This window comes from Prinia subflava, chromosome 7 (assembly GCF_021018805.1).
Source record: "Prinia subflava isolate CZ2003 ecotype Zambia chromosome 7, Cam_Psub_1.2, whole genome shotgun sequence".
Taxonomy (NCBI): domain Eukaryota; kingdom Metazoa; phylum Chordata; class Aves; order Passeriformes; family Cisticolidae; genus Prinia; species Prinia subflava.
This window is the reverse complement of record NC_086253.1, coordinates 21596600-21612580: the sequence shown is the minus strand read 5'-3', so window position 1 is coordinate 21612580 and position 15981 is coordinate 21596600. Positions and strand designations below refer to the sequence as shown.

The window sequence follows — 15981 nt, the reverse complement described above, 5'->3', positions numbered from 1 at the left end:
ATAATTTAATGCTTTTAGTTACAAAACAAAATAGTCTGCAAAGAAAGCATAGTCTATTCAGGTCAGCTTCTGAAAAAGATAATGGGGTAAAGGACTTAAACTACTGCAGGGGAGAGAAATGCTGAAACATGGTCATGTCTCAATATGCTATGAAATATAGAGAAGTGATCTTTGCTATTCTGCAGTAGCTCTCTGATACCCAGAAAAAAGAAAAGAATAACTTCTTTTTCCTGTGTTCAAATCTAACCTATTGCTTGCTGCCTTTCCAAATGGTTCCATTTCAGGTTAATACCTAAATTAAAAAAACATGTTGGCTGAATACTCTTTGGAAATTGCTAGCCTCCTGCTTTATCTGTGATTGAGGAATTTTATTAGAAATTTTATTTAGTTTTGCTATTTCATGTAGTGAAACAGCTGGTGCTTAAAAATGCCTATTCTGTTTGTCAGGACTAAGTGCTTATATAATTTTCAAAGTGGAAAATGATGGAAGTGACTTATGCTCAGTCCTCCACATTTAGACAAATCTCAGTCTTCAGCATTGAAAGGAAAAAGCATACTCCATCTATTTGGCATCTAACAAGAGGTCACAGATAATATCGTACTATAAATTGGTGAACCATGATTTGTAAGTTAAAGATTGACTGACCCTAACTTCAGCACAATATTTACTTTCCAAATTCCACAACAATTTAAACTGATTTGCTCTTCTTCTTTTACTATCCTTATTTGTCCATTAAAAAATGAATAAACAAAAGGGTTCATCTGCTTTAATAGTGGTATAATTTTAAAAGGGAAAATACCCCAGGAACCTCCCTTAAGAAAACTTTTAAGAGTTTCTTGAGCTACGGCAACTTCAAAGTATTCCTACTCATCTTGGTGATGGCAGGTGATACACAGTGACCCCGCATTTCACCCCAGCAGATCAGGCTGTCTGACAGGAAAAGCCTCTTCAATTAGAGGGCAGGTGGAGGGCAGGACAGGTTGGTGACAAGAACAGGACTCTCCATCCTTGACTGTTTTCAGAGCTAATCCCTCTCTGAGCAGGAGATTAGATCAAATGACATATAAAAGTCCCTATGAACCACATTTCAACTTGTTTACAACTTCCTGTTCAGCTAGTTGTTCTGCTTATATTAAACATACAAAAAATATTTTGAATGCATCACAAAAATATACTTGACCAAATAACATGAGCTTGCAAAAGCAAAAAGTTCCCTATGTATTTTTAATGACGATATGTAAACATTTTTATGCATTTTGGAATTATTCAAAAAACTATTACACCGTAGCCTTTTAACATGTATTATTGACCTGCAAAGTACTTTGATCCTATTGTAAAGTGCTTTGTTATTAGCTGGGCTGTACTTGTAATATTGGCAGAGAAATGCAGATGGATTCCATTCCATATGTATGAAAGAATGAAAAAATAGTGAAATAAAACTCTTGTGTGTCTACTCTTTTGAAAACTAAATACAGCTGTGTTTCTTCACTTGCTTGCTTCAGGGACATCTTTACATTTGAAATATACCTAATGTCAGAACGTGTTTTTCTATTTGGAGCTGAAACTGCATATTCACAAAGAAAATGGTCTTCAGCAATAGCTAAGGTAATACTGACAGTTATCTTTTTCAGTTGGGCCAGGAGCCTTTGCACAAATAATAAAGTGCCATTGTTAGCTGAAAATCTTTGAGAAGCCATTACTGACGAATACTGATCTCTGCTGCGTGTAACGGTTTCTTGTGCAGCAGGAAGAAATAACTTTTGTGATTTAATGTTTGAAACAAGATAATAAAATAAAATGTGAAAGGAATTGAAGGAGCATTTTAATGCCGACCTTAAGAATATAGTAAATGTGCTGTAGTATAAAGATGTACACTGGATGAATATATTTCAGCTAAGTTTTTTATGATTGAAATTCTATTAAATTTATTTGCTGAAACAGATAACATATTTTATACTGTTCCAAATGTTAATAATCACATTAATAATTAAATCAATGGTAGTTTAAAAGCAAAAATGTTTGAATTGTAGAGCATGAATGGAAAAAATGTTAAACTTGATTTTACATTTTAAATTTAGTGTATCTATGGGTTTATAAGTGTGCATTTTATTTCTCAAAGTTTTTTTTTACTGTAATGTTCATCCGAGAATCCTATAGATTTGCAATATTTTGATTTTGTTTTTTAGGGGCAGAGGGTTTTTTTCTTCATCTGACTCACCCCATTTTCTTTGGTAGCATTTTGTTCCCCCGGTGGCTGAATCACTGTTAGAGCGAGACTGTGACCTTCTTGGGCAGCTGTACTACAAAGATTGCCACAACCTGGATCAGTGGAGAAAAGGCTGGTTTGCTATAGAAAAGTCGAGCCTTTATTTTTGTCTTGAAATGGAGGATGCCGAAGAAGATTCCATATATCTAAGGAGGCTGCAAGAACTAAGTAAGAATATCTAGTATTCAGAAGATGTTCTATGGGATTATTTCACTGCTAAGAACATTTCTATTACTTTTCAAAATAATAAATATTGGGAAGCTCAGTAACTATTCCTTCACATGTGTCAGATGTTCTTCCAACTCTTATCTAAATATGGAGTTGGTTAATTTGTGTCTTGGGGTTTTTTCCCTACTTTTTGGCACATACCAGAGAAATTTTGAACAGCTTTAAAATGAATGATGACAATTTTTGTTCCAGTTGCAGCAGTATCTTTCTTACAAGAGTACAGAATTGAATAATAATATATAACCTTTTGGGATTATTGTCTCATGTTTTTGACAGGGAAGAAATACTCACTGCAGAACACATTCTCGAGATGATTGACAGGTCTAGTTTTAAAATACTCAGACATACTGGAAAATTATAATTCTCTTGGAAAACTGTTTCACAGACTAATAGACTTCTTTCCCATACTAAAAATATTATTTGCTCAATATCATGATGTGGAGACAGAAGAATATTTGTACAAATGGTCTTCTATGACCATTTTTGTATCACTGTTTGTAATTATGCTCTGAATCCTCTTTTAAGCATATCTGCCCTACTAATTTTTATATTGAACAAGGCAGTATGTTACATAGAAAAAGACATATAATTTGGGGTTTAAAATAAAGTAACATAGAGAAGATAATTTAGCTCTTTATTGATGATACTCTATAAATGCTGACAGATTGTGGACTGGTTTGCAGGAGCTTGCTTAAATGCCATTGGGTTTTCTACTGTTTATTTACTGCTACCTTATATTTGGTGTGAATAACACCATGAAGGTGGTTTTTAATCAGGAATGTTTTTATGCCTCTAGGTGTCTTTTAACTTGTGAATACTTTTGATCCTCGTTCAGATTTAAAAGATTAGGCAGTAGGAGAACTGTTCCTGATACTTGTTTTGATGATGCAACTGTAATTGCCTCTGCCAGAATCATAAGAGCATGCAAAATCTGTGTATATTATATCTCATGTATAAAAATGAAACACTTTCAACTTTCAGTTGAGCATTTGTTTTGCTTGGGGTTTTTAATATTAATTGTTTATATATCCATATTCTTTTCTTTGATTTCTGCTTTCTCCAGAATATATCTGCTCCACTATTAATACTGATCTGTATAACTGAAACTTGAAAAATAATGACTCATTTGTGGAAGTATGGTAACTTTACCTTCTTGATATTTGACTCAGTAAATATATGTGAGGCTAGGAGTATGTGTGATACAAAAACATCGTATAACATGCAATGTGTTTATTGCGTTTCATTGGTATTTAGGGCTTTACCCTCTCTGGCAAATTAGTTGAAGTAAGGTGTGGATTATATGACATGCACTTTGAGAAATTAAGTTTTCAGAATTTCAAATTAGTAAGCAGGTTACATTTAATTTACTGGTTCTAGTGTAGTGCATGGTATAGTTTTTTAAGCAGTGCTACTGAAAACTATCCACATGTATTTGCTGTGTTATGTACAATGTAGGTGTTTTACAGGGTGCTTTTTTTAGCAGGGATAACATAAAGCAACATAAAGAAGGGTGGCACTGACCTTCATGCTAAACAGAACTTGCATTATCTTATTGTAAATATGTGCAAAAAAGTTAATGGATTCCGAAATCCAGCTTCTGAATCATGTCTTCTACAACTTGTATTTACAAGTTTAGTATAATAAAACACTGTAGCATGTTCCCACATTAAAAAGTACATGTTTAAACTTTCTTGATAATCTTCTGCATTAGTTTTGTTTTTAAATGCAAATGTGGTGTATTTTGTGGAATTTTATTTCTATTATCAGCAGTATTCTTTATTTGCAAAGTTTAAGAATTCCATGCTCCTTTTGCCACTGGAAATCACTTTGAAAAAAACACGTCTATATGTGCATGCATGTAGGTGTTTGTATATAAATATGTGTCTGTGAGGGTCAGATGAATGTGTATGTGTTCTGTTTTCAGCAACCAGTAGTGGGATGCAAAATGGAGAGAAAATAGACGTCCTGCTGCTTGTGGAGAAAGGAAGGTAAGGTTCCTATCTGAAAAAAATCTTTGATCTGTTTTTGTATTGATATCTCAGAATTATTGTTGATAAATTCTGGAGTCTTTTCACTTAGCGTTGCTAGTGAGAGAGTAGACTTGCAGGTTTTTTAAAGGAGGGAATATCTTTGTGCATAAATACATTTTATGTCTGTGTCACAAAATGTTAACAAGCACTACTTAATTGAAAACTGTTTTCCCACAGAGAAAATTATTCCCAGGTTAGTCTGCCAGTAAGGATTTCTTCAAAAGGAACTAACTTTTGCCGTGTAAAAAAAGAGTACTTCTTCAGAGCATTTACTACAAACTTCTTGATTTTTTAATCATTCTTATGTCTCAGAATTCTGTGTCTTAATTTGCCTAGGTCACGTTTGAGAGGATATGAATGAGTCCTCTGGTTAATCTTATTGTGATATCTGATCTCAGTTAACATTATACTGTCTAGGAAAAAGCATACTTACCAAACAAACATGATCCGTATCTGTTTCCAAGTAGGTAATATTCAGAGGAGATAACTGTGTCATATTTATATTGATAGAGGAGGTTGGAACTAAAGGTAAGGCATGTTCTTCTGCCTCAAATATGGGTACAAATTTAAAGATGAAAGTAAAAATTGTGGAAGATTGTTCTTAGTTTTTAACAGTTTGAGGCTTTTTTTATTTCAATGATGGGTTATTGGGCAAGAGTCTGTCTTAAGTGGTGCAATATTTATAGTCTTTTGAATACAGCCAATAATAGGTTAAGAAATGAAGAACATTTTTCTCTTCGGCAAACGAAAAAAACTCCATAGATACCTTTGACATCTATTCAAAATTGGAATAGCTCGTCAGAAATGCATTGTAACTTGTGTGTTCTGAATTTTAACTCTTTCTAGGATATTGTATAAGTTTCAGAACTGAGTAAGGTTGTGCAAGTTAGAAGGGAACACTTTCTTATCTTTTTGGGGAGGGAATTCTGTTTTGTTTCGAGTTTTTTTGTTTGTTTGATTTCTTTAGGATTGTGGGTTTTTTTTTTTTTTTTTTTTTTTTTTTTTTTTTTTTTTTTTTCCTTTTTCCCCCCAAAAAACATATTGAAAGATGCAATTTTAAATCAGCTATGTGTACCAAACAGGCAAATTGAGGTATTCTATTCAGGATGCAGTCCAAACAATGGATGTAAAACATGCATATGGTTTCATAGGTATTAATGCTGAGGAAAACTTTTAGCTCCTATTCAGGGTTTATTATTGATTTTATTATAATATTTCTGTCAAGTGAGGGTAGGTTTTCCTTGACCCACTTTAGTAGTTTAAGGGAAATTCTGAACTATTTGAAAATAATTTCAACAGAGACACTGGGTGATTGAAGGTAGACATGAATATATTTAATTTTCCTTCACTAAGGTATGTCATAAAGAATTTAAACGTGTAGTCTTCACATTATCTTAAACATTGAAAGCCATATGGGTTTATAGGCTTTGGCATGGTGATTGTTGTTTAGGATATAACTTCAAAACTATCCAGGTGTGCAATGCAATTGTATGAGATTGCATCTTAAAGTGATAAGCAATTTAATGTGTGTGGGGAATATGATAAATATAAAATCACCACTGTCTTTATACTCAATTACTTTAGTTGGAAATAAAGCCACTAATCCTCTTTGTGCTCTTCCAAGCTCTAGATAAATTACTATCTTTGAGATGTCATCAGCATCAACTAAATGAAATGTCAAAGTTTCTAGGTTTTCCTATTCTGTCTGTTATTTTATATCTCTGCTTGTCTAATATCAACTTTGGTACAGATTGATCACTTGGAAGAGACTCTTATGCAGCTGATGACTTTCTTGTTAATTTGTTAGTCACTTCAATGTGGGATAAATTATAAATAAATAAAAAGTAATATTGAGAGAATTAAATAAAACAAGTAAGATTTTTCCATAATTAGGAAAAGTTTAGGATAAAAGAGAACCCAATGACACAGACACCAAACCAAAAAAAGCCACCCTCCATTGCAATAAAAACAAAAAAAAGGTGATCAATGTCTTCAAGTGTCTGGTTAAATTTTATTAAAAATATTATGAAAATTCTTTGAGGTATTTTTCTACTGAATTTCTGTTTCTTACAAATACTTCTGCCTCATTTTCAAGTCTCAGTCTCTCGGATGATTAATTAGGAAAGCCACACATTTACATGGATTTTTCTCTTTCACATCTTTTCTTTTAATTACTGTAGGTAGAAGAATGACTTTAGTTGTTACTAATGGACTTCGCACTTAAGGATGATTGCATATGCAAGTAAATATTTTCAGAAACTATAAAAACTTCAAGTCTTACTGCTGAAATGACTACAATGTAGTAAATCTATGAATTCTTTATTTCTAAAAGCATAATAAATTTGAGATACAAAAATGTAACATTAATCTGATATGTACTCAGAAGAAGAATTTAACATTGATTTTGGGCTGTAATATACGTAATACTTTCTAGCTTATATAAAATACAAGAATTCAGAGAGAATACTAACAAAAAAGGCATGTGATGCTTTCCTGAAATGTCTTAGATATTAATACAATCCACCCCTACCTCTTATTTTTTTTGCCCCCTCCTCCTTTACCCTGCTTTCTGATTGGCATCCTACTGTTCATTTATTCTCTATATGACATGTTCAGCTGATGACATCTATCAGCTCAGAAATAAGAGGTGGCAATGATTCCAAGTAATAGCATTTCATCAGAGGCTAAACCCCACTAAAAGATTTCTGAAACCACAAGACTGCTTCTCTTTTGAAACTTCTTGTCTTTTTTGAAGCTCAATGTAAATTTTCATGATAATTCAAGATGACTTTTAATTCTACTTTTTTTTTTCGGATCTCAGACATGTTGATACTTATGTTTGTGTATCTTTGCTAAAGTGAATTACAGAACGCACTCTTTTTAACACCTACTTTTTGTTGGATTTTGTTGCATTCTGGTCTCTATTGGAGCACATTGTCCAGACTGCTAGAACTGTACCTAACTCGGCTGGAAATCTTGACTTCTCACAAGCCTGGTGTATAGTTTTGCACCCTAATCAGACAGCCATTTGCCTCTTCTTGCTTTCTACTTTCATAGTTGCAATATTCTAGTTTCATAGTTGAAATGCTTCTTGACTTGTTGCTGGAAGTGGCAAACCATTTCAAGGTTTTCTGTGTTTGAGGCTTCCCTTTGTCACACAGCAATGTCCTCTGATTTGATCCATATTCAGTTTGGGTTTTTTCCCTTGATCTCTGTATCTTTAAAATGCTTGAAGTGACTGGTGATACTTGACCTCCTGTTGCTATCCAAACAGAAGGTGAGTAGCATATTGGTGAAACAGCTACTCCTGGGTAGTTCAATAGAGGCCAATAGAGGGATCTGCACATTGAAAAGAAGAAAGTTGTCTGAAAATGTCTGTATACAGTAGTTTTTAAATATAGCTTCTATATGTGGAATTTAATGCAAAATCTCTAATGTTACGCTTTAAAGAAACAGTTGTGCAGACAATTCATTTTCAAACATTTCTTATATTTTTCTGAAATAATTTAAGCTCTCTCTTAGGTGTCAGTGAATGTTTTCAGACCATAACGTAATCCAGATGGTGCTTTTTTCCCCTGTTATGCTTCTGATGTAGTTAGCTCTTTCTTATTATGGATAACAAACCTTCTCTACATACTAGTACAATTTCTTTAGGCTAATAGTTCATTCAATGCTTTCTTCTTAACCCTTTGATGATAGCAGTAATTTTTCTCATAAAATGCTGTTATGGGCACAAAATTCTAAAATCCAGAATTAATATAAACTTAAGAGTCAGATGAACGGACATGTGCTTCCAATAGGATATGCTGGATGACCCTTTTCAAGGGTCCTTTGAAGAAATATGCTTGGTTACATTTAACAGTAATTTTTAATGGACTGTCTATGCTTCAATTGCAATTTAATTTTCCAAAATAACTTCATATCAATATTTACATTCTTTTACACCTCTGTTTTCAGACAGGTAAATTATTAGAATCACGTGGGAATGGCCAGAGGGCACTGAGTTGTGCCAATGTCTGTTTCTCACTCTCCCTTACCCAAAATCACTAAGTACCACTGCTGTCCCATTGCACAGCAGTGTAAAAAAGCTTATAGCTAAAGCTAGGGGACTTTGCAGGATGGGTTAAAGAGAAGCCTTTGCACTCTTGTTCATGAAGTGTGGTCAAGTATGACTGCTGGGGCAGAAGGATGTGCTGGTGGTCAACAATAAAGCTGTATAGGTAACAGTAGGTCCCTTAATGTTGAGACTCATTGATCTGCTGCAGTCCTTGTGCCAGTTCAATTCTCTCAATTCACTAAGGCAGAAATCTACATTGGCAGGCTGCCTTGTTTGTTTGAATACTTAAATTATTAATTTCTTGGCTATGGACTGTATGTGCTTCACACAACATAGTAGAAATTATGCCACTTTTAACCTGTTGTCACTTCTGTGAATTATTTGTTATGAAATGTAAGATCTTTATCAATTTTTAGAATTGAAAACATAGCACATGCATAAACATACTGTAGGAGGCAGTGAATTTGTATTGAAGGAATACTTTTTGCTTGAGTCTGTGGAAAACAGTTGATAATCTGCATGGTAGATCTTTATAAACATTACAGTACAAATACTTTCAAACATGATTACTTCTATAAGCTCGTTAAATTCCTCAGTTTTCTGCTACATGGGACATCACTGTGTTTCAGCCTGTGTTTATGCTTAGTCTTAAACCTTGGATTTAGTTGAACATTATATTTTGATAATGACAATTAGTTCATTGATAAATGCATGTATTGCTTATTAATTCTCTCTGAAAACTGTTGAAAAAATGAACATAGAGGTTAAATCTGCAAAATTATCTCCATTGCTTCATGAAGTTCTGTAGAAGACTTCTACAGTGCTTGAGGAAAGTTCTGCTCTTCTGCTGGAAATTATTTCCCCTTTCCTTTTCGTTACTTCCAGGTTCAAGGAGATAAAAAACTCATTTCCAATCGAGGGAAAAAGAACCCAAAAAAAATTGTTAAGTTTGTCTGAGACAACTAAACTGAAGAGTGCTTTAAACACCTTATTTTTAATGTTTTTTCCCTGATTCAAATGTATTCCAGGTGTGTTCTCTCTCAGACAAAAATTATTGAGGTTTGAGATGAGGTTTTTAAGCCACTTCCATGGGAAATTGACTGAGTTCTGAAATATGTCTGGCACTGGTTTAATTTCCTTTTCTCCCCTCTTCACTTTTGTGGTATTGTAGTGAAAATGCGTCTCTGATTTATCCTACTTTTTGATGCTGCCATTCAGGAGATTTTTGACTGGGCAAGTATAATTTTTTCAAAATAATTAGTTGCCTTCTATGAAAAATCTGGGTTCCATGACAGCAGCAAGATTTTCACGTTGATATTTCTTACCACTAACTTCTCTTTCATGACTGTGTTGGTCCTTTGGGACTACAACTTAAAAAATACCACATTTTCTTTGCTAATTGTTAAGTAGCCTCTTCCTCTGTCACTGAATTAAGCTCAACAGTTTCACAAGTCTTAGAAAACAATGAGCACATCAGCATTTGTACTCCTGATATCTTTTTTTCTAATGTGATGCATTGAGGGGAAGATGAAAAGATCCATAAAATACAAGGTGATCTTTTCCACATAGTTTAGGTATTTCATATATCACAACAATTGATTGACAGGCACATGATTTAGACTTTGGTTTCTCTGTGAAAAATGCTGATGAGTTTATATGACCTTTGAAGTTCAGTGTGGTATTTTTTCTCTCCTCTTCTGGTATCAATTCATTGGTATGCAGCAGAGTTGCCCTTTTCTTGTTTAGAAGTAATAATATTTTCACTTTACAGTATGCTGCTTCCTGTATATATTGTAATTCTTTGTATAAAAAATAATCTGTTGAGACTTCCATTTATCCGTTTGCATAATACCATAATGTGAATCCTGCTGTTCTGCAGGGGAAACAAACACACAGTAATATGCATATATATGTACATTTCTCATGTTGGAAAGAACCATAAATCTTTTATAAATCATTGCCCTAACCTCTTCTGATCAGTGAATAATAGTCAGAAACAAGTAAAGTATCATGCACTGTCAAGCTTTTTTCTACTCACTTCAAACTTTTTACTTTCCTTATGTATGTATGGCAACAGCAATACCAGAAAATGTGACAACGTATTCTTTGTAAGGCATTGATTGAGAGCTATCTGTTTTGACAAGTCTTAAGGAAACATTTGACAGCATTGAATTAGGCTCACTCATTTTGCTGCAAAAATAGGAGAGCTTTATGCAATTTTTTTTTTTTTATTAGTGGAAGAGAGAGGCTGTGTTTCTACTATACAGGCATGCGTGGTAGTTAACATGACTTCTGAAGTCATGAAGTAAAGACTTCCTAAAAACATGGTTCAGTGGGATGAAAACTTCAGTGTCATCTACTTTACTGCTGAATAGCTCAATTGGTATAGTGAATCTTGAGAGGAGTTCAGATCCTGGCTGTGTTTATGTAATATATTGACTGCATCCCCACTTCCTAGCAAGATAGGAATGCTGGAATAGAAACATTTATAAAAGCAAAATTGAAAGATACTTACAAAAAGAAATGAAATTAAATACTCCTGAAGTGTAGAATAAGGACTTCACAATTAGAAATAATTGTAAAGCAGGTATGTTTTATTTGCAGCTGGGACACACGGGGGGGATACCTCCTTCTAACTGTGTGTACCTGGTCAGAACAAGGTCCAGGTTTAAATACACATGGATCCCACAAACCCACACCTGCCAGGTTTAAATATCATTGATCCCATAAACCCACACCTGCCAGGTTTAAATACACATGGATCCCACAAACCCACACCTGCCAGGTTTAAATATCATTGATCCCACAAACCCACACCTCCCCACCCACCCATTCCCTGCCTTCTCTCTCTTCCTATTCTGATCAGCTGTGACACCTCCTGGTGGTGTGAGTTGGGCTCTTGGGAGGAAGGCCGACGTCTTCCTCAGGTTGATCTTCACTTCTGGGCAGGTGCAGTGGAGGTTTGGCTGTTTTTCAGGTCACTTTGCTCTTGCCAAAGACTAGGAGCTTGATTTTGCTGAATTCAAGCCACAAACTTCTCCTTTATTGATTTTTGACAAATACCTAGGTCCTGCTTTGCTGAGTTTCAACATTCTATAGCTTACCTATATGACTTCTACATAGTAACTCTCTAACAGCCAAGCTAAATAGCTAATCTTCTGTGTGTTTTCAGTACAAGCTGTTTCTCTACTTCTACAAAATTACCAAAAGGTGCTTCTAAAATCTTGTAATTTTATTTTCATAAACATCCTCCGTGTCATTCCCTCATCATATAAAATGTTCCCTCCCTTCAAAGATGAAATAATCAAAATAAATGTATTTTCTATTTTGATTAAACTTTTATCATAGAAGTTCAGTAGAGCATTCTGACTTTTACTAATTAGGAAATAAATGGTCATTAGAGAAAATTGGTCCCTTACATTCCTGTAGTGGATACGTTCTCTTCTCCTGAAGAGAACGTATGTAGAAAAGTTTGTTTACTATTTTAGCAGTTTAAACAATTGTTTATTACACACATGCATATGGATGGACATACCCCCTTAAACTTTTCAATTTTGGTATTTTCTCTTAGAGGCTAGCTTGTCAGGGTGGCATACAGGAGATTACCGTAGCATGAAAGAGTCAGAACAGGGCTGTTCTTTGAGATACAGGCAAAGTCTTGCATTAACTTGTTCTGCCTCAACTCGTAGCCTTTTCATATATGTTCCTTAGCTTTGTGATAGTGGGGGATCATTTTGATACTTGAGTAGGAGAAAAGTTCAGTATGGCTCAGCTACTCTGTGGAAGAGGTTGGTGGGTGTGTGGGGTGTTCAGGGGTGTGAATACAAAAGAATTTTTACAGTGTTGAAAGTTGTCTCTAAATTTGTTTCCTGCTTAGCCTTGACTTGGCCATATGAATGTACAATATAGGAGCAAGACTTAGGAAGAGCGATTAAAATGTTGGCAGGTTCTTTCAAAGGCTTGTGGCAGTGTTTGTGGATCTTCTTTGATTTTTTATGGCACTGATAATACAAATGAATTTGGAAAAAAAAGATGCTGTAACAATAGACCACCATCACAGCTTTATGTGGTGAAAGGTACCTTGATGTCTTACTCCAAATATATATATATATTTTTTTTTTCCTTTTCTGAACATCTGCTTTGTTGCCATGGTACAATAACATCATTTTTTTATTTCTTTCCTGAACTCAAAATATTTTTATACTTTTCAGAACACTATACATCCATGGCCATACAAAGCTGGATTTCATGGTCTGGTATACTGCAATTGAAAAAGCAGCAGGTACAGATGGTAATGCATTACAAGATCAGCAGCTCAGCAAAAATGATGTTCCTATTATCGTGAACAGCTGCATAGCCTTTGTTACACAGTATGGTAAGTAGAGCAGATTTTATTCAAGCTAAGATCCTTTGTGTAATACCTAAGTGCCTCCAGTACCAGATCCTATTGAATGAGTTTATATATTACTTAAAGTAAAACCATGCCCCTCATTAGCCTTGCCATTCTTTAATGAGATGGTACAATACACTACCAATCTCACACATCTAAGAATGGCCAGTCTGGGGAAATACAACTTAGTAAAAGCTTTTATAGACACTTTTCTATTTTAAATATTGCGTTGTTTGTCTCACAAAACTCAGCCTTGGGGTCCACTGCCCTAGTGCAGACAACTCAGCTCAGAAAATAACTCTGCAAACCTGTAAAAGCTGTGGTCTGAACACATCTTGGAGGCTGGCATTAACTGTAGAGTTGAGTTCAGTCTCAGGCTGCTGTTTTTTCAGTGAAATAACTTAAGGATGTATAGTTGCTTACCATTTATTTAAGTAAATTTTGCCAGCATAATTTTACATGGCATTAGGTTATATGCAGATGATATTTATGTCCTTTTATTACTGCAAATTCACAGAAACACAGAATGACTAAGTTGGAAGAGACCTCCAGGATCATCGAGTCCAACCCATGCTCTAACACCTCAACTAAACCATGGCACCGAGTGCCACATCCAGTCATTATTTAAACACATCTAGGGATGGTGACTCCACTACCTCCCCAGGCCAATCATTCCAGTACTTTATTATTCTTTCCATGAAAAACCTTTTCCTAATTTCCAACCTATATTTCCCTTGGCTTAGCTTAAGACTGTGTCCTCTCATTCTGTCAGCTGCTGCCTGGAGAAAGAGACCAACCCTTACCTGACTGCAACCACCTTTCAGGAGCTGTAGAGAGTGATAAGGTCACCTCTGAGTCTCCTTTTCTCCAGGCTGAACAACCCCAGCTTCCTCAGCCATTCTTCACAGGGTTTGTGTTCCAAGCCCCTCTCCAGCCTCGTTGCCTCCTCTGGATGTGCTCAAGTGTCTCAATGTCCTTCCTAAACTGAGGGGCCAGAGCTGGACACAGCACTCAATGTCCTTCCTAAACTGAGGGGCCAGAGCTGGACACAGCCCTCAATGTCCTTCCTGAACTGAGGGACAGAGCTGGACACAGCACTCGAGGTGGGGCCTCACCAGTGCCAAGCACAGAGGAAGAATGACCTCCCTGACCCTGCTGGCCACACCATTCCTGATCCAGGCCAGGATGCCTTGGCCTTCTTGGCCACCAGGGCACACTGCTGGCTCATGTCCAGCTGCTGTCACCAGAAGCCCCAGGTCCCTTTTCTGCCTGGGCACTGTCCAGCCACATCCTCCCCAGCCTATAACATTGCAGGGGGTTACTGTGGCCAAAATGCAGGACTCTGCACTTGGACTTATTAAACTTCATCTTATTGGACTCTGCCCATCCATCCAACTGTTCCAGGTCTCTCTGCAGACCCCTCCTGCCTTCCAACAGATCAACACACACTCCCAGCTTAGTGTCATCTACAAATTTACTAATGAAAGACTCTATACCCTCATCCATGCTGTCAATAAAAATATTGAACAGAGCTGGCCCCAGCACAGACCCCTGAGGGACACCACTGGTGCCTGGCCCCCAGCTGGATGCAGCACTGTTCACCACCACTCTCTGGTCCTGCCATGCAGCCAGTTCCTGACCCAGCACAGAGTGCTCCTGTCCATGCCATGGGCTGCCAGCTTTTCCAGGAGTGTGCTGTGGGAGACAGTGTCAAAGGCCTTGATGAATTCCAAACAGACAACATCCACAGCCTTCCCTGCATTCAGCAGGCGGGTCACCTGGTCATAAAAGGAGACCCTGTTGGTCAAACAGGACCCTCCTAAACCTGTGCTAGCCGGATCTGATACCCTGGCCATCCTGTATGTACTGCATGATGGCACTCAGTATAAACTGTTCCATTACCTTACTAGATACTAAGGTCATACTAACTGGCCTATAATTACCAGGATCCTCCTTCCTACCATTTCTACCATTTTTGTGAATGGTAGGATTCATGAATTCATGATTTTTTTTGTGAGATTGCTACATGCACATCAATCCTGTACAAATCTGTCTTTGGTGTAAATGTGTCTGTAACCTCTCTCAGTATGACAGCACTTAATTTCTATTTGAGTCAGTGAAGTTTAACTAAATAACCTTTGGATATGGCAACACTGCATTATTGTAAATAGTTGTATTGTGGTGATGTCTAGTGCCTAAAAGTAAGAAAAGAAGCTTTTGCTTAATTATTTTTACTCTTTAGCAATAGAAATAATCCCAAGTATAGTTTACACCATTTAATTCACTGAATTGTTAAGGCAGGGTAATTTTGTCTGCCACTTACAACAGTTTGTCTAGTCACAATTAAAATTCAGTTTCCTAATGTCTTTTAAATCAATTAAATCTTTATCAAAAATATGCTTTTCAGGGTCAGCATCAGTAACTGTTAAAATGCTCAGTTGAAAGCTGAAGGAATTATTTGTAAGCATTACTTGCATGCAGACATCTTTTGAATCATCATTGTAAAGATTCTGTCTTCAGCTGTAGTCTACAGGAGACAGATGCTATTGTGGTCCAGGGCTGTTCCTGACAATAAGACCACAAAGGCTGTACCAAATGGAAGTGCTTGTGGGCATTTCAGGAAAGGTGAACTGTAAATTAGACATGACTTCACAGGGTTTGAGAGAGTATTTAATTTGACAGGTATATAAGAGAAGCAGAGTTTTGCATAAAGTACCATCCTCTTTCTAGATATGTGAATGCAGAAATCACCTCTACAAAGATAAATAGCACTCTGCATCTATGCCAAACTTACTCAAGTTTTAAAAAACAAAAGTTTTGACTACAATAACAGTGATTGAAGGTATACAATGACTTTGTTGTAAACTGTACATTTTCTTTTTAAGTTGACTTTAGTGGCTTTTGGTTTTATATATAAGAATAGTAGCTGACCAGTGTCTTCCAGAACAGGATAAAAATCAGAAAAAAGTGTATTTGCTACTAATCTTGAGGCTTTTAAGAATAAAATAT

The 15981-nt window shown here is 35.9% G+C and overlaps 1 protein-coding gene across 1 annotated transcript in view; it reads left to right on the top strand.

Moving 5' to 3' along the window:
* The window catches only part of ARAP2 (ArfGAP with RhoGAP domain, ankyrin repeat and PH domain 2), a 125481-nt gene that overhangs the window by 69816 nt on the left and 39684 nt on the right, over positions 1-15981 (top strand). The window contains 4 exon segments of the mRNA XM_063401750.1: positions 1504-1606; positions 2237-2435; positions 4420-4483; positions 12794-12957. Of these exon segments, the coding sequence (XP_063257820.1) occupies positions 1504-1606; positions 2237-2435; positions 4420-4483; positions 12794-12957 (530 nt within the window).